This window comes from Micrasema longulum, unplaced genomic scaffold (genome assembly GCF_059751315.1).
Source record: "Micrasema longulum isolate JH-2025_06_02 unplaced genomic scaffold, ASM5975131v1 h1tg000795l, whole genome shotgun sequence".
Lineage (NCBI taxonomy): Eukaryota > Metazoa > Arthropoda > Insecta > Trichoptera > Brachycentridae > Micrasema > Micrasema longulum.
In genome coordinates, this window is record NW_028277987.1 from 147861 (window position 1) to 168389 (window position 20529).

General features: G+C 31.7%; 1 protein-coding gene across 1 annotated transcript in view; it reads right to left on the reverse strand.

The window, feature by feature from the left end:
- LOC148278992 (uncharacterized) overlaps positions 1-20529 on the reverse strand; it is a 99768-nt gene that overhangs the window by 10517 nt on the left and 68722 nt on the right. Inside the window, exons 3-4 of the mRNA XM_088230603.1 lie at positions 16364-16499; positions 9421-9554 (exon numbers count right to left, since the gene is read on the reverse strand). Coding sequence (XP_088086729.1) covers positions 9421-9554; positions 16364-16499 — 270 coding nt within the window. The remainder of the gene's footprint in view (positions 1-9420; positions 9555-16363; positions 16500-20529) is intronic.

A 20529-nucleotide genomic window follows, 5' to 3' on the forward strand; every position in this document is an offset into this window, starting at 1 on the left:
CGATATGGCTTTTATATTTCTTCAAGCCGGTTTTTGGCGTGTTTTGGTGAGTTTTTCTTCAGGTTATCAATGTGGCTTTATAAAAGCTTCAAATATAAAAAAAAACAATTGAGCTATCCCTAATTGTACAATACTCAACGTAACTGCTAGTCATAGGGTTACATTATATTCGCCGGATGCCATTTAAAAAAAGGTGTATTTTCATTATATAGGACACAATCATACCAAACTCATTCCAACAAATATTTGCTTCTTCTTTTTCAATTTGAAGTCGTATCACCCTAAAAAAAACTATGAACGATATTTATTTTTGTATAAATTAAATGATCGTTAGTTATTTCTTTATTCATTTCTCAAAATAAAACGTTTAAATTTACTTCCAAATTAAATCATTTTACATCTTTAAGTTTTAACTTTTGTTCATTTAAAAATTACTTTTTTACAAATCTCTAAAGCGTTATATTACCACAGTAAATTATTTCTGACCACCAGAAATGGAAAACACTTTAGAACATCAACACGGAAGTCTAGTTATTTACAGAGCTAATGACCTGTCATTGGCTGGTTTAAATAATCAGCTTACACAAAGTTACATCTGCTATTATTCCATAAATGTAAAGATGGCGAAAAAATATAAGGATTATAGAGGTTCAAAAATAGCCAGAATCGATGTTACTCAGTGTGTAAAGTGACCACTTAAACCAGCTAATGACAGGTCATAAGCCCTGTAAATATCTAGACTTCTATATTCCCTTCTACAAAATGTTCTTCATCTCTGTTGTAATATAATAGTACATAAAAATATTTTGAATTAAAATTTATTCCCAAAAGATTTTTCACAAAATTTGGAACAGGATCATGAATAATGTCTATCTTGCTGTTTGCTAAGGTTTCATCGATTTAGATATCCGGTAGTGTTTTTTTTTACATTTCCATCACGTTACGTCCAAAAAATATAATTTTTCTGCTCTCTTACTTTCCATATTCTCTTCACGTCTCAAATAAACCTTTTTCATTTCATCCCCAGCCGTGCACTCTATACTTTGGCGTTCGTACATCAATCATAACTTTTTTTTATTCTTTGAAATTCATCTGATATGCCAACGTAAGTATTTATCCTGCGTGCGGATTTTTTTCTAAATTTGAAAAAACACGGTAAATGCAAGCCAAATCACCAATAACCATAAGTATTCATTAGTATAATTTTCTCCACGGATGACAAATGCTCCAGATTAAAAACAATCGACTGACGGTTGTCATCAAGTGTCAAAGTGGAGAGGTCCCAATCATAGTACTAAGTGCCGTGCGCGTGTGTTTTTGTTTCACAGATGCATTTCCTTTAGAAATAAGCTCTCTGCTTCCTTCAAGCAAGGCATTCTTCGCAAAATAACGAGAGGCACTTCTAGAACAATCTCCAATTACTGATCAGCGAATGTGCGGCCCGTGTCATGAATGTGCGAAATGCAAGAATATTAAAACGAATGTGTTATATATAAGAATAAAAAACGTCAAGTGAACCCTATTTGTTTGCAAAAACCATTTTTGTCAATCGAAAAAATATATGGCTTGTGTTGTCAAAAGTCAAAATCGATAAAGACGGTGAAAATTGATTCCTTTATTATAATTTTTTATTTTACTAGTATTTTGTTTATTATTATTTGAACTTTGTTTTGCAGAGATCAGACAGTCATAGAAAAGTGAAACTTAGATAATAGCACCTTTGTGAAAAGACGGAATAATCAAATCCACACAACAGTAGAAATGTTTTTGACTTTTACAAATGATAAACAATGAATACATTTGTTTTTTTTACATAATAAACAAAAGTCTTGTTATGTTCTTAATTTTTTTTTATGATTTTTAAAGTACCGTAAGATTTTTGGTGTTTTCTGCAAATTGAAAAATGCCGTTTTTGTAACTGACACCATTTTCAGAAGGTGATTAATACAGTGTTTTGTATGAAAGTGGTCTGGCTGTTTTAGCAGTACATGGAATTGACCTCACTGCACCCGATAACATCAATATCTAATTTTTTCAAAATTGTGGACTGGCCTCTTTCTGCATAGCGACGTTTATTTGTAAAATTCAACAGCAAAGCTTGAGAGGCCCGTGGCGCAGTTGGGTAGACGGCCAACTGTGAAACTGGCGTCACGGGTTTGATTCCCGCCTTTTGCAAGAAAGAAATTCCCAATATAATTATTTTTCACTTGGTCTAAGCGTTGTGGTGTATTTTTTATCACCTCTTTCCATATTTCTATCTGCTGACAAACCTCTAAAATCTTGGGAAGGTAAGATTTATTTTTATATTTTCTTGAACTCATTAGAAGCCATTCACACAATTTTTTTTTAAATTAAAAAGAAAAAGACGGAAATGATTCACTGACTAAGATTGATTTGATTTGAAGACCTGATCAATTCGTCAAAATGATAACAAAACTTTTAAAAATATTTGAAATGATTTCTAAAAGCCGCAAGATCTGTAACTCCGACAGGATCTATAACAAGGATATGGATAGTAGCAAGAACTCCGTTCGATATTGATAGAAAGGAGGAAAGAGACAAGACCACGGCATGTGTTCAGGAGATCGACAGAAAATGTTTATTTAAAAATTCAAAGTGATCTTTCTTCGCCTCAACACTTCATGAATCCTGTAGAAACAAACAATCCATCATAACGAAAGTTGGGCTGTTTTCGGCAATCTTTGAACATTTTTGAAAATAATTAAGTCTCAGTTTACCTAAAAAAATGAGTTAATTAAACGTTTTTATTACCAGTGATGACATACGGACTAGAAACCATGTCTGTGACAAAGAAAAGTAGCCAGAAACTAAAATGCACGCAATTTTTTATGGAAAGACAGATGCTCGGTCTACGCCAAACCGGAATTGTGGATAAGGATCGTACAACAAAGTTAAAATGACTGTGAGCAGGGCACTTGGTGAGACAGAATGAGGGCATTTGGACACCCTGAATAATAAAGTGAAGACCGTGGGCAAACAAAAGAGGTGTTGGATAGCCACAAAAATATAGGTCAACGGCATTACCTCGATAGCCAGTTAAGCATGGATAATAACAGTAGGTGATAGTGAAGAGTGGAGACGTTTGGAATAAGCTTTTTTTCAATAATGAAGAGAACAACGCTGAGGAAGGTATCTTTTTTGGTCTCTTCTTCGTTTTCTGCATTCATCAACATTTGCATCGTAAATATGTTAGGCTTTCTTTGCTGCCTATTTTTCCAAATGTAGAAACCAGCGCAAAACCCTTTTTTTTTTTTTTTATAGATAACGTTTATCTCCACCTTGTATACAATACGGCACTGATCTTGACATTTTTGATTATTTTGACCATACTTGCCTTAAAAACCGCATTTCAACAGCATTTAACCAACTTGTACTGGTATCTAAATCTTAAGACTGATATTTTTTTTTATGTTATAAAAATTCCTGATTGAATTAAAGGAGTGGCTCTTAAGAATTGGAAAAAGTCGGCTGGAAGAGGTCCGAAGAATTTAAAGTTGTCTTTAAGAATAATCTTCTCCTTCTATTATGTACTCTTCTTCTATTTTTCAATATTCTTTCAATCTATCGTGCTCTGTAAAATCAGGTTTCTTAATTAAGAATATTAAGTTGCTTAGATTGTTGGGTAGTTTGCTTTTATTGTTTTTTTTTTGTTATTTCTTTATTTTAATCATAACATGTGATGTTGCTGGGGATATTTTACAAAAGCACTTATTTGAATTTTTGCATTGTGAGTAATTTACAAGTACTATTTTTGCCAGTAAATGTCGTATTTTAGCACTGAAACTGAATAAAGAAATAATTAATTTGAAAAAACATTTATTTCATTCATTTATCGTGAGAAAATATTATTTTCCATAATGAAATGTTTAACAAAAACACATGTTTGTATGAAAAGGGTGAATAAAAATGCATTTGATATATTTTTAACGTTTTCCTCGCCACTTCAAAGATTTTCTACCCGAAAAACAAACACGTAGGTATCCGAAAAAATATCACAACTCCCTTTATATTTCCCGTCCAAATAAGGGTTCGTACAAGAACATCATACGGGAAATCTCTATCAAGCCTCACGTATAGTTAACTTAATTGTCCTTTGTATATCCTATGTATGTTTGTATGTCTTTGACGAATACATCGTGGAAACAAGAAATATCTTATGTATATACGAGTATAGCTCAAATCTGTTTGAGCTTTATTCTTGTATCTGCACAGAATATCAAAACTTCGCAACATTTTTTGCGCATTATTTTGATTAACATTCCTTTGGAATATATAACTATAACATTATAAAACTAATCGAACTTATTCAAACCCCTCATTTAAGTAGCAAATCAGAATAAATGATGTTATCACATTTTGGTTTTTAGTTCACCACCGGAGTTCGCCAAGGTTGCTTCCTCGTACCGTTTCTTTTTATAATTCTTACAGCTTTTATCCTTAGAAAGTCAATTTCACTAAATCGAGTAATGTTTATCTTACCCTCCCAAAAACTCTGCAACCTTGAATATGCCGATGATGTGGTTATAATTGACGATTCAGTAGGCGGTATTCGGGTCACAACAGATAAGCTGAATAGGTACTCCGCATGCATGGGTTTATATCAATATCGCAAAAACCGAGGCATTTTGTGACATATTATTAATATTTAAAGCATTAACCCTGTGGTCAAACATTTATTATTGTGGAATACTTTATGCCTTGATGCTCTAAATTCCCTGACTGTCAAACCAAATTATTGAAAATACAGAAAATGACAGCTTTTAAAAAGAACTGGGAGTGCAGTTAGGAGTAGCCGCTGCCACATTTAACAGTACGAAGGCTGTCTGGAGATCGGATATTTACTCAGTGATAGCCAAATGTCGCCTATATAACGCCTGCATAACACATATTTTCCTCCACGGATGCGAATCGTGACACCTCACTAGAGCTTAAAATAGAAAAATTCTGAGTTTTAAGAATAGGTGTCTCAGACGAATCTTGGATGTGTGGTGGTTTGACTTTGTGAAGAACAAAGAAAAAGGAGAACGGACACAGTCAACTCCGGTGATAACTGTTGTCAAGCAGGGGCGATACGGTTGGCAAAATCCTATGCTGTGGATGCCTCCTTAGAGCCTTAACCACGCTTGCCTACTTTACAAGATAACAGGTTCTCGGCGTCCTGGACGTCCATTGCTGACTTTTCGTCGGCAGTTTATGCTAGAACTTCGGGACGAAAACCTGACTTAGAAGGACGCAAAGGAGTTGGCAGCCGATAGAAATACATGGTGGCTTTTTGAGGATACCATATGGTCCAACTAGAAAGTGGACATAGAATGAAATAAATAATTTAGAACTTTTAAAAAAAAAAGTGGGTTGTACTTTATTTCATTTATTTAAACACTGGTGTGGTTTTTGTGGACTGTATTGAAGAAATAAATAGGCGTTTTATATTAGTTTAATCGTAGCCACATCAATCTGCCAATGACAGGTCATCATAACTCTATGTTCGCTCCTTATTTGAAACATATGGTGTCCACAAATAGCCTCAATGCATCTCTATCAGCTGCCAGCTCCTTAGCATCCTCCCAAGTCAGATTTATACCCCGCAGTTCTGAGATGAACTCCCAAAAAACACTCGCATGACATCGAGAACGTTATTCCTTGTAAAGTTAGCAAGCCGTGTTAAGGCTTTCCGGAGGTATCTGCTGTTTATGGTATTGCCTCCACTTGAAAACTTTTCCCACTAATGTTTGCTGAGTTTGTTCTCCGATTTCTTCATTCCTCACAAAGTCAAACTAACGCACACCCAAGATTTTTCTGAAACACCTGTCCTCAAAACACAATAGCCTGCTGTTTTGGGCCCTAGTGAGGTATCGCTAGAGGAGAAGAGGTGTTATTCAGGCGTCATATAGGTGCCATTTGGTTTTCACTGAGTAAATAACCAATCTCCCGTTTTTATACTTTTGTATACGGCGCCTGCTATTCCTAGCCGCACTCACAGCTGTTTTTGAAAGCTGCCATTTTCTGTAACGTATACTCCCAGGTACTTAATACTATCAATCAATACAGGTCATTAGTCTTTTAAATGCCCATACATCTAAATTTCTGTTGCAATAATGTAAAAGCAAGTATTATGCCTATTTTATTGTAAGTATATTGCCAATAAGGGATGGTGTGTACTAAATAATTGCTTGAACCATTAGTTTATATTAATAAATTAAAAATACAAATTTATTCTAGTTAGCAATCCTCTGATTTTATGGTTAAAAGACAGCATAGCTATCATGTATTATCCAAGATGCCGCTGATTGGCGAAGTCTAAATATATACAGAGATATGAAAGCTAACGGGCGCCTCTAGTGGAAGAACGTGATGAGAATCTAGTATGACTTTATGGCATCAAATATAAATACCACGTCTATAAAATGACAAGGATATTTTCTCCAAAAATAAAGTGTTAGATAAAAAAAAAACATTAGATAAAAGAATAATAATTTAAAATCATTAAAAAAAATTTAGAAAATTTAAAACAGTAGATTTTTTCCTTGGTACCTACATAAAGGAAAGCAGGCAGTCACTGAACATGTACAAGTATATATAATAAGAAGGTATGTTACTTTACTTGTATTACTGTGATCCTTTGTATTTTGAGTACTGACGATGAATAGTATAATTTAGAAAAATAAATCAAAGTGTTGCTATAAAACTTCATAAAAAATCCAACAGATATCATCTATGAAAAAAAAAAAGTTATAGCTTGCACAATTGAAATTGATTCATTCAACTGTGAAAACACTACCTCTACGTACCCATAGTCCATTTTTAAGACGGATGATTTTCTTATTGGTTTTGCTCATGCAAAAAATATTTTTTAAATTACGTAAATATAGTAAGTTTTTATTTGTTTTTAAATTTGGTTACAAAAGTTCATGTAAGTCATGTACTTTTTGTCATTTTCATCACACAACAAACATTTAAAAAATGTGTAGATGTTTGAAACACATGCATTAGGCACAAATGGAGCATGTTATACATTGTGTTAATCTAATTACACCAGCTCATCTCTGTTCAGATGTAAAAAAAAAATGCATAATAATTCTTATAAACATTTGAAGACAATAGAAAAAAACTTAACTTTAATACTTTTAATATCAGCATTTACACTAATTAGGTACTTCAAATTTGTTTTTGCGAACAGAAAATTTACCGTTAACGTTAAATTTTGTAGTTAAAAAATAAAATTAAAGAGAAGAGATTGTTATATTTCACTTAAGTGTACAAATATGTGTATGTTGTTTTACGGGTGTCCTTTATATTGTCGTTTAAAATTTAAATCAAAATCGAAGATCTAAATGCCTACTAGAATAACTTCAGTGTTTGCACTTCAATATTTGATGGTTTCAGAGTTATTTAGCTTTAAATGTTTTTTTCACATGAACTACCAATTTTCCCAATATTATTTTAATTCTGTTGGACTAATGTTACACTAGCATTCAGATTTTTTTCTCAACATATCGTAAAGTAAGCCCTAGGAGAAAAAAATCTGGACGCTATATAACTAGTTTTAGATAAATATCTCCGAAACCATAAAATAGCGCTGAATAAACATTGTAGTTATTCAGGGAACTAATCATTTATTCGATTTAGTTTTTTTTCTTCAATAAATGGGCTATCCTTTACTTAAGCAATTTTTATTTTGAAACACATTAAGTTTCAAAATATTTTTACTCTTCAAATAAATGAGACAAAGGTTATTTTCTTTTTGTTAAAAAACGGTCTCCAGATAACTAGTTATACGCTAGATTATCTGAAATACAAAAATGGGAAATAATTGTAATTTTACCAAAAAAAACAATAAAAGCTGAAAACTCCGAAGCAATTAAATATAGGTAAACAAACATTGGAGTTAATCTTGTAGGTATAAATTTCATCTTTTATTTTTTTTATCAATAAACTGAACATCCTATATATTATATATATATATATATATATATACACATACTGCCAATTTTATTTGTAAATTCACGTACTACATAAATATTTAAAAAGCTATTAACATTTTAACGTTATTTTCAACTTATTCATTTCAGTTGTTGTACCTGCTTGTAAAACAGTCGAATCAATTTAAAGTTGAAAAGTAAGTTTGTACATTAATTTCTGAATGAAGGAAATTTCTAAATGAGAAACGCTACAAGAATTCTAATAATTAAACGGTATTTTGTAGAATGTTTGATTCCGAGAAAATATCTTAAAACAATGAAATATTTCAAAGTTTATCTTCTACATTAATAATGTGTTTTAATGTACAGAGTGAATTATTTATTTTGTTTTCTAAGTAAAAATCATTGTGGGTTTATTTTAGTTATTTTATAGGCATAAAAATTTTATACATTTACTTATGCTGTTTATATCAAGGAAATATTATATTTGTTTTTAAAAAGATAAATTAAAATGAGAAACAAATAAGACAACTCATATTTTTGAGAATTTTCGCTATTTACTTTAATAGATTTTTCAAGTTTAGTTGAAATAAAAGTTTTAAAATAATTTAACTGTCTTTTTTAAGATTGTGACTAAAGTGTCCATGTGAATAAAATGGCAGGCAGAACCAGGTGAAACATAAAAACTTTTTTAAAAATACAAAATTTACGCACAAAATAAGCGACGAACAAAAATAATAATACCGTTTTTAAACATAAACCCTGCAAAACTCTGAGATAAATATTGGAATACCAATGGACCACATTTTTTTTATGATGTGTCACATGTGTGAGAGTAGTTATGTATCGGATTGAGGTTTTTATGTGGGTGTGGATGTGGGCGTGGGCGTGGGCGTGGGTGTGGGTGTAAGTGTGGGTGTGGGTATGCGTGTGGGTGTGGGTGTGGGTGTGGGTGTGGGTGTGGGTGTGGGTGTGGGTGTGGGTGTGGGTGTGGGTGTGGGTGTGGGTGTGGGTGTGGGTGTGGGTGTGGGTGTGGGTGTGGGTGTGGGTGTGGGTGTGGGTGTGGGTGTGGGTGTGGGTGTGGGTGTGGGTGTGGGTGTGGGTGTGGGTGTGGGTGTGGGTGTGGGTGTGGGTGTGGGTGTGGGTGTGGGTGTGGGTGTGGGTGTGGGTGTGGGTGTGGGTGTGGGTGTGGGTGTGGGTGTGGGTGTGGGTGTGGGTGTGGGTGTGGGTGTGGGTGTGGGTGTGGGTGTGGGTGTGGGTGTGGGTGTGGGTGTGGGTGTGGGTGTGGGTGTGGGTGTGGGTGTGGGTGTGGGTGTGGGTGTGGGTGTGGGTGTGGGTGTGGGTGTGGGTGTGGGTGTGGGTGTGGGTGTGGGTGTGGGTGTGGGTGTGGGTGTGGGTGTGGGTGTGGGTGTGGGTGGGGGTGTGGGTGTGGGTGTGGACCTTTAGTATGTGAATAATATAATATAACCAATATACTTACTTGCATCGTGTTAATGAAAAATGTGAGGTTTGCCAAGGGCCGCGAAGGGGGCGCCGTGCAATTGGCTCTCAATATGTCTCCTGGGTCATACTGAGGGCGCTCCGTCACTATAATCGGGGGCCCCGGTGGAAGCGCTGTAAAAATAACATTGCTTTTATTAATTTAATGATAATAGATTTCGATGAACAATCTTAACCTACAACAATAAATACGAAGAAACGAGGTCGAAATTTTCTTTTTACAAAAGTATTCGCGTATTATTTTCTTCTAAAGAACGGTATAAATATTTATAACATAACTATTTTTAAAAAACGAAAAATTTTCTTCCACAGAAAATGTCATTTTGATACTATTTAAAAAAAAACAACCAAATTTCTTAGGTGCGAAAACAAGACAGCAAAACATCGGTTTTCATTAGGCTTAATCAGTCTGACGTGCAGTTGTCTTTTTTTCATAGTATCGAGGAATAATTTGTGAGAGAGTGACTGACAAACAACGTTTTAATATCTATTCATCGAAGTCATCGCATATCCTCTATAGGCGTATGAGTGCGATCCATAACAAGTTTTGAAAAAACGTGTTTGTAATGTTAAAAAAACATTTAAAATTATGTATAAAAGTTATAAAATCGATAACTATTTTAAAAAGGGTTTTTTTTTAATTTGTAACGAAAATCTTGACATCTAATACACAAAACACGAAATATTTTTGTTAAGTCAGGTCCAATATAATCTTTAAAAGGTCTTCATTTAACTAACGCCAAAGAAGACATACATTTTTTTCGAATCATCTCAATTAGTAGTTATATTCCGCTGCTGGCAATAAAAAAAATTATTGTTATCTTTTAGCACATATTCTTTCTGAAAGTACATTACTTCATTTTACATAACTACATATTATATACGTATATTATACAACGTATTTTATAATATGTTTGTAACAGAATCCTGGACGAGTGCCTACAGCTCGATGGCTGCACTCAGTTTAAAATCCTGAATGAAGAAATCGAGTGGAATTAAGTCCGCCTAGTAGTGTGATTGTCTACCGTGCTTGAGGTCTCACGTTTGATTCCTGGGAAGGTCGACATGAAATATTAATCAAAAAGATCGTACTACTCCGCAATATTTTATGTTCCTGGATTAGCATCTGAAACGTAGGGCTGACCACATTACCTAGTGGCACTTCATTCAGCGGACCAATGCAGTGCCTTATGCACCATTGTTTGCGGACAGGGGAATGATGATGTATTATTTTGTGATTTTTAATTTTTGTCGTACATTTATACAGAACGAGCGGATCCGACAATGCTTTGCTATTGCTAAATTTGAGTATATAGATTAAATGAACACAATCGAAAGTTTGTTTTTTGTGTTTTGGATTTCATAGATTGTGAGGATATGCGGTGACGGGGGATTTTGATAAATAGGTATTTGATGATTGTTTTTCTGTCCCTGTCTTGCAGATGCCTCCCCGATACTAGGCAAAAAAGACAACTGCACGCCGGACTTTTTATGTCTACCTAAAGTAGACAAAATCGACGTTTCGTTGTCATGGTTTCCGCACCTCAAAACTGAACCAATTTTTTTGGACAGAATATCTTGCATTTTTCAAAAATAGTTAAGATATTTCAATATCGTGCGAATTTAAGGAAAGCATCAGATTGGGAGCCATAAAAAACGAATGTTGTTTGTAAACATAAATATTCAAACTTTTTTCAAAAATAACCTTCACTCGTTTTTTTAGTGAATGCATTTTCGCAGCCCTGGTGAATAATGAAAAAAACATTGTTAATTGAATCAGCATTCATTTCGTTACACTTTATTTTAAATTATTATGAAAATAAAATTTTATTATTAGTGTTACATAATTTTATTATTTTACACGTACACTACTACAGTTTCGAGAGAGCACTCCTCCCATCGACGGGTAATGTCAAACTAATATGGTAAACACAGAATATTGTACACTGTACTTTAGATAACTATCCATATATATGTTAACATCTTAGGTAAGGGAAAAAAACCCCCCTTGATTTAAGTTTCACTGATTTTTTTTTTTTAATTCAATGACATTGTGTACAATATTCGAGGTTTACTACATTAGTTTTATATCACCCGTCGATGGGAGGTATGCTTTCTCGAAACTGAAGTAATGTTATTGTAATAACTTATATTTACATATATTAACATATAAGTTATTTATTTAAAAATACTTGGTACGCTTTACCAATAAGCGCTTTCACTCTAATGGGCGTCTTCAGACCAGTAAGTTATTACATCGTTACAATAGAATTCCATCAAGAATTGTCAATAAATAACTTAAATTAAATAAAAATGTAGTATTGTTCTTGTAAAAAAATAGAATTGTGTAACACAAATAACAAAGTTTTATTTTCATGATGAAAAAAACAATTATGACTACTCATAACTTTTTGTCGAACTTATAAATTGAAAACCGTACTTAAATCGGTCCGGTAGTTATTTCGTCTATCGAGGACACACATACAAACATTGACTTTAATTAATTAATTTATTTTTTTATAAATCAATGGTTCAAAGAACCTTTTACAATAAAAAAAATTACAGAAATAATCCCAGCAGTGAAAAATTCATTATGTAATATATAACATGAAATATAACTACATAATTCAACTAAATAATTGAAACTAAACAAATTATTTTTTTTTTTTTTAAACTGCAAAAAAAGAAAAAAGAAACATACAAATATAAAACATAAACAAAAAATACAGGGTGGGGCCATACAGTGTTTGCGGTTTGTTTTGTTTGTTTGTTGAACGCGCTATTTCCTGGAATTTTTAGTTGCCATGTAGCCATTTACGGGAAAGCAGCGCGCGTTTTGTGTTCCCGCATATTGCATAAACAATTATTCCCCGACGATTTCAAAACAAATGTACGCTGCTCACTTCGGTTTGCGAGACATCAGTCAAGCACCGAGCGCAAAGTCTATTTGGAAATGAATCAAAATATTTTAAACAACCGGCTCAATAGTAGAAATAATGAATGAAGGCCGCCCGAAGTCAGCCAGGATACCATAAGTTTTGCCGCGTTTTAGTGGATCAGTAAGGGAAAATCCGCAACAATTGACTTGCAAGAGAAGCCAAGCCTAAAACAACAAGAGAACCACTTTATGAAAAATTTTACGCCGCAATTTACGTCATCTAAAAGTCTATAAAATTCAGCTGAAGCAAGAGTTGAAGCCGAATGATACCGAACTTCGACCGTTTGAAGGAGGTGTTCCCCGAAAAACTGATTTCACAAGCAGGAGACATTGAGTGGCCTCACGGAGTCCATATCTCATTCAGAGTATTTTTTTTTTGGGGATACTTAAAATCATGAGTCTATGAAAACAATCCAACAACAATAAATCAGTTGAAACAAAATATTGTACGGTAAATAAACGCCATCCCACGGGCAACTTATCAACGTGTTTTTAAGAATTGACCAATCCGACTTAAACAATGTCAACAAGCTGGTGAAATTCACATGGACAACATAATTTTTGAAAGATAGATATCATTAAAACTTCCATTTATTTTGGTTTCTGAAAATAATAATAAAACATCTCTAAGTTCTAAAATTATTTACTTTTTATTAAATGAAACTAGGTATACCGTTTAGAGCCCACCTTGTATATGTTTCCAAATATAAATCAAAAATATTAATTTTAATTACTCAATTTTGATTCCAAAACACCCATGTATAAAATTCCCACCCTGTATATGTTTCCAAATATAAATCAAAAATATTAATTTTAATTACTCAATTTTGATTCCAAGACACCCATGTATAAAATAAACATCAAAAATTTATTGATCCTTAAGGAAATCAAGATTAAACTTAGGTAGTACTTTTATGCAAGACACGTATAATATGACTGAACGTAGAAATGACTCATCTGTGAACTCGTCCTTTATTTCACTCTAATTCACTCCCTGGTTGGATACAGATATTTCTACCTCTCACACCGACAGCAGCCCCTTGGGATGAGTCTAATTAAGGGTTTTTCTACCTGTTAGTGTCAAAGCTTTCAATACAGATTCAAAGAACCATTCTTTTATCGAAGAATATTGGATTAATATCCTTTAATCAAAAAGCACTATTGGGAAATTGATTAGACTCGAAAGAGGTGTATCATTTTACTTTATGTGATTATATTTTTCATAAGGCATGACAAACACACTAGGCAATCCAAAAAATATGTTTTCAAATAAAACAGTGAATTTTTGGTTGTTCCCGTTTGAAAATTTAACAATGTTTCGTTTTCAATTTAATTTCACTCTCTTTTATTTTATTTTATATGTTTGTGATACTCTAGAAAATCGATTTTAAAACAATGATATTTTTCAAAATTTTAGTTTCAGGTACTGATTTTGTGGTAAATTATATTCATAATAATCTTTGTATTCATTCAATATTAATAGAATTGAGAGTGTTCAAAAAAAATCCTGAAACAAGTAGAAAACAAATTTATTTTGCGTTTTCCAAATTATTTAGCTTCTTTCAAATTTCATAACCTTGATTCATTAACACACAAAAGAGATATTTCCGATCAGATTCCGCTTTACCCGGAACGAATCAATCTACTTGCTTGCCGTGTCCCCTTCAGACCAACTAGAGTGTCTAATATTTTTTATATTCCTAACATTAAAACTAATTACCGGAAACATTTTACCATCTCTCGTATATTTTAAACATTTTACAATAATTTTATTAGTCTTGATAATAACATATTACAACAGAGATGAAAAAAATTTTAGAGAAGGGAATATGGAAGTCTAGGCATTTACAGGGCTTATGACCGACTTATTACAGACTAACGCAAAATGTAGGCCAAATAAAGTCGAATGTATATGTTGTGCAATCTATTTATTTGAATTTATTTTATTTTATTTGAAAATTTATTGCAAAAAAATAATAAACATTCTTAATAACAGGGAATCTATATAAAACCAATTAATGTAAAATGAAAACGGAGAGTTCTCTGTTTATGATAGTCTCCATCTAACATAGCACAGCCTGTTCTAAGACGGAGATTTTCTATCTTTAGAGCATAAGTAGTCCTATGCTAATAAAACAATAACATAAAAAAGAAAAACTAAAACTACTTAATTATAAATGCCTAGCTAATCAAATGTAAGAAATTAAAAATCATTCTTATACAAATATATAGCATATATATGTGCCAAGAATACATGTTATTCAAACATGAATAATATGGTATAATATATAATAAAACAAATATAAAGCAATGAAATACATAAAAATATAAATAATATGTGTACCAATTATATAAAGTACTACGTTTTTTGCTTTACATGTATTTTTCAAAAAAACCTCTCCCTACACTAGTAATATGTGCAGTAATTTTTATTTTAAAAATTGTTTTACATTTTGAGTCTTTTATATTTGGCAATAAATCATTAGATATTTTTGGCGGAATTACATTGTATTGCTTTTTCCAAAGGCGGTTGATACAAATGGGACAATACAGTTAATTTGTGTTGTACAAATAAAATTTGAACACCTAGTTGTACCACTTTCCTTGGAATTTTAAGCTGCGCCGTGTGAGTCAACACCCATACGGTTTGGACAACGTTAATTTTAACATTGACATAAAAATCCTCTTGTGTGACGTTACTAAAATCAACGTATTATTTAAATTAGAAAATTACACCCGTTCTTGCGAATTATCGTTTAAATTTACATTCAAATACGTTTTTGGTATTTTGCCTACAGTCAAGTCCTTATAGTTCGTATAATATTTGTCTAACCTACAATGTTTTACAAAATTCGCCTCATGGGGCATCAGATATTCAGCCTTTTTTCCTTCAATATCAAAGAGTTAAGTATTTTTTGTATTTTTATGTAAGGTCGTTAGATTTTCCTATGAAGAAAGTGAAAAAATCTCATTCTAACTAAACCCAACAATAAAAGAATAAGAAGCTTTTAAGGGGAATTGCTTTTTATATGGCGAAAATTCAAAAGAGCCATTGAAGGGTTCAAATATTTTTCATTGCTTTAATAAATTAAAGTCATTTAAAAATATAGTACGTGTTTTATCCTTTCATTTGTTCGATTCGTAGCATAAAGTCTTTTCAAAGTACGTACATTACATTTTTATGTAATCAAATAGCTATTAACCATGTAAAACTTTAAAATCCTTTGACATTCTTATATCCATCTCTCAAAATAATCATTTCCTTAAATCGTAATGCTTGTCATGTTGAGCAACATTTTCTTACTTGTTATGTATTGTACACTTTGAGCCACAATATTAAAATGTCTTGCATACATATTTGTCGCGCCACCATTTTTCGGGATACAAAGAAGCCTTGAAAATTATATTAGAGCAGAGAATTTTGTTGGTATTTTTAGTGGTTGAATTCCCTTAAAGATTACAGCAATAAATTTCATTTTTTACAAACAAAAAATTTCAGATATCTCCTGAAATATTTTTTAATATATTATGTTATATTTTCAGAATTTCTTTCAGTTTTAGTGCTATAGAACAGAATTTATTCGCTTAATTTGTTTTTTAAAATAAATTACCCAGTAAGCGTAGAAACTTTGGTGAAATACATTTTTTAAAACAGTTTTATTTTACAGTAATACATTTTTTATGTGGGGTTCGAATCTCGGACCCCTGATCCGTGAGTCCGCAACACTAGCCACTGGACCACAAATCAATTCAAATAAAAGAGTATAGATTGTACATAAGTAAAATAATGAACATAATATATTTATTTTGTATTTGATGCTTTGATAAAAAAAGCGCCAAGAAGAAAAAAAAACTTAACAATACCAAATAAAATGGTTGAAAATATTTGTATAAAACTATAAAAACACAAAAAAACACAAAAAAACATAAATAACTAAATTACATAATAAACATACACTTGAATATTTTTAATTATTTTACTTACATACGACTTCCATATGTGCTGAAATGACAGCTGTTGTAAACGAAGGAGCATCAGCTGAAACTTCGCAGCTGAAATTTCCTGAAAGGGCGAATCCCACCCTTTGCAGCATCACTTGAGATGAGTTTGATTGCGAAAGCTGAAAAAAAATATTCCTAATAAGTTTTTTTTCTAAAAATAAAAAATAAAAATCAATCATTGCAATGTAACCCATAATCAAGAGTGGCACACTCTTCTTTAGTCAAAATATTTGGTATCGAGTTTAAATATTGTATTCATTGAAATTTGTGTGAATACTGAGACTTTACGTTGAAATCAACGTAAGTTATATATGTACGACAATGGACGTACACTTTGTAAGACATGAGATTTTTATTTTGACACATGAAAAAACTTTTTCGGGTGAATCTGGAAACAATTGCGTCTCTAGGTTTTCTTAATTATTTTTAGTAAAACATTACGGCAGTACAGTTTTTTTTTTTTTTTAATGATTTAAAAATTTTTCACTAAGGTTAATATTATGTATAATATTAAATAACTTTTATTCAATACCACAACAGGCCAGAAAGCTCAATAACATTTGTGAGTTACAGCACAATAAACCCAGAGGTGAGAAAAATCGCATTAGATTGTCTGTTCTCACGGGTATTGAACCCGGAGCCGCATCTTAACCTCTACACCTTGGAAGCCGTTTGGGGCCCTATGGAACAAACGGCATGTATCACGTTATCCTGATATGCTTGTTTGCAGTATTTTTTGGAAGCGCGCTTTGCGGGTATGACGTGTGACGTCAAAATGACATGACGCCAACTGTGGGCCATTTTGTGTGTGCTCGTTTTTAAACCCAAAAGTTAAAGTTTGTTAAAAACTCACTACATACACGAATTTTTTTTTCATTATAGAAACGAAATTTTAAAATAATCAAAGGGAAGTGGATTTAATAATGAGTGTCGTATAATTTTATTTAAATTTATAATGGTTTATCTATTTTTTAGTTTTACGTTTGCTATTTTATACTTATGTTTTAATTAATTCTGCTTTTAAATATTTATGTTAAGAATGCGTAAACTATCAAAATAGATAGAAGTTGATTTTGTTAACCGGTGATATTAATAGTAACAATAACTATTTTTTCTAAATATGTATTTACTCTCTTTGAACGGGGAAGCTATCCCTAATTTGGCAGTTAAGATAACTCACCAGCAAAAAACAAACAATTAATATCTCTTTTACAACTCATTTAACCTCTTGTATTTCACAAACTTAAATTTAAATAGCTGTAATAAATATATAAAAATGCAACCATAAATAATAAACAAATATAGTGTAAAAATAATCACACCAACAAACAAATGCGAGGACACAAGTTCTGTAAATGCCTTGACTTACTCTTCTTAAATCTTCTTAAATAAACAAATTATTCAAGGAATAGTTCCGAGATATTTTCAAAATAAACTAAAAAATAATGAGTTCTTTCATAACTACGCAACAAGAGGATCTAAAAATATAAGTCTGGAAAATAAATCAAAAGCAATGTCCTAGAACTGCCTTATGTACAAGGGAATACAATTATTTGAGGAAATGCCAGAAAGCATAAAAAATGAAATAATTGTAAATATATTTATAATTAAATGTAAAAAGTATAAATGTGATAAATATTAGGTAATACATAGTGTAAATAGTGAATATAATCAATGAAAACGTACATATGACACAGTGAATTTTATAAGCTAGGATTTAGGGGGTATAATGGTGTTAGAAAAAATAATGTTTGAATAAGTATATATGTAAATATTGTGTTGTAAATATATATTAGACTATGTTTATCATAGAACTAAATAAACTAAATAATAAAAATAAAAAAAAGCTCTGTTAAATTGTACATAAAGTAAATTAAACACAAAAAAACAAATAATTGCGCAGTTTTCCTGTGAGGGAAGGCAGAGAGGTAGAACACTTAATCACTTAGTCTTTGCCTGCGGATCTTGATAACTCAACACTTGAGTGAAATTTGTTATTACACAATTTATAAATTAAATTCATTTTCATTTCCAGAAACTCCGATATTTCCGATATTTCGTAAATTTTTATGCTGGTTAAAAAAATACGAAAAATAATTATCATAATATTATATTTAGAAATATTTAAAAAATGCGGAAAAGTGGTTTTTTTTTAAACGAAACATTTCAAACGACAAACATCAATGAGAAAATTTAAGTACTTACATACACAACTATTCGTTTGTTCCTATAACCATATTTCAATTTAAATAATTTTAGTCAAAAGAAATGTTTGTGGGTTTTTTATTAAAATCAAATAAAGGACCTCAAAATGATGTATGGGAGAAAATGTTTTTTTACTTTCTTTGAAATATAATTAGAGGCTTCATATGACCATTCTAAACCTTCAAAAATATAAAGCTTCAATAAATAAATGTTTTGATTATGTTTCTCTTTTTTTGTTTAAATCGATACACCCTAATATTTTGTGTGCTTATAAAAACGAGAACATTTAGCAAATACATAATCAAATACTAATAACACGATAACATTTCTATGTACAGTATAACATTATTTTTCTATTTTACTTTTACGGTGTTTATAACAGTGTTTTTTCATAGCAATACAGCATAATTTTTAGACTATGACTTGAAGCAAAATACTGATCAATCTGACCATTAAACATTCTGCTATCATATTATGAAGAAAGGTTTGTGACTACATCGAAATAAATTCTGATAATATGTAAAATTACAAGTAAAATTTAATATTCCGACTCATAGATTGAGAAACAATGAAGTACTGTTCATCGATCAGCATAGAACAAACTATGGCCTAAATTCTCCAATGACCCGCCTTTGTCGTAATGTTAACTCAAGACAAGATCTGGACTTTTTTGGTTTAAGTTTACAACGATTTAAACGAGCACTAAATAAATAGTCCAGATCTTGTCTCAATGTCCTTTATGTTTGTCAATGCTTCTTTCTTTTTTTTAAAATGTTTTAAACTATTCTTTTATTGTAATATTTAAACCTTATAAATTGTATACATGGACAGTGTCCGTTAATAAATAAATTAATAATATTATTTGGAAATCCTGCAATCTTTAGTATTGTAGGTTTTCGCTATCATTTTTGTTTAAAAATATTTAATCTCTTTAATTGGAGAGCGGAAAACATTCAACATTATTGCGCTGTTTTATCTCGGTATTTTTATTTTTGTAAAAAAAAAACGTTTTGGACATTCTTCCATGCATACTCATATATGGAAATGTTAATCTTTTCTTGCTAATTCCAGATCTATACTTTACTTATTTTCGCCAAAAATGATAGTCACAGCCTTTCTCCGTATGACGGGAGAATATAACCACAGTGTAATGAAATGTTTGCCAATTTCGGTAAACGCGCATTTGCGGTTGCAGACTCTATAGCAGTGATGGATAACCTTTTACCTGCGGGTCAGACATTGACCCACTTAGGTTTTTAATTGACTAACGCGTTGATTTTTATAAACCTCTTTTGTACAATAAAAATAAATTGAGAACAGATTTTTTTTAATCTTTTAATCTCTCTAATTTCGATAGAATAAAAAAAATTCAAGTGGACATTGGGTAGCTGATTTTCCATAGTATCACTTCATTTATGTATGACGTACATGGTCATAAAACGTCTTTTTTTGTCTTTTTGACATGTAAAACGTGTGTGACTCATGACATTCATAAACTTGTCACGCATACATATTCGTTGCATCTTAGAACGGGGAGATGTACCAGTACTGCATACAATGGCAGCCTTGTCGTACGCATAAAGAAGCATTTATTAATTCATATTTTTTGCCTACAAACTATAATAAATAATAAAAATAATGTGACCTCACTGGGGTTTCCCGTGCCGAGGACACAATATACATTTTTAAAAATTTCATTTGAGAATAAACAAAGAAGACTTACTTAAAAAAACAAAATAATGAACAAATAATTAAGACAGTTTAAAAAACAAGGTATTTATGTACATCTATATGATTTGTATTACAAAAAACACAATGAAAATAACAAAAACCTAACATAACCTATACACTTGTGGAGCAGTTGATTCAATATTGGTATGGGCGAATGAGACATTCCATTTTACTTCTACCTAGCTCCACTATCCTTTTTATTTTAGCCTTTTC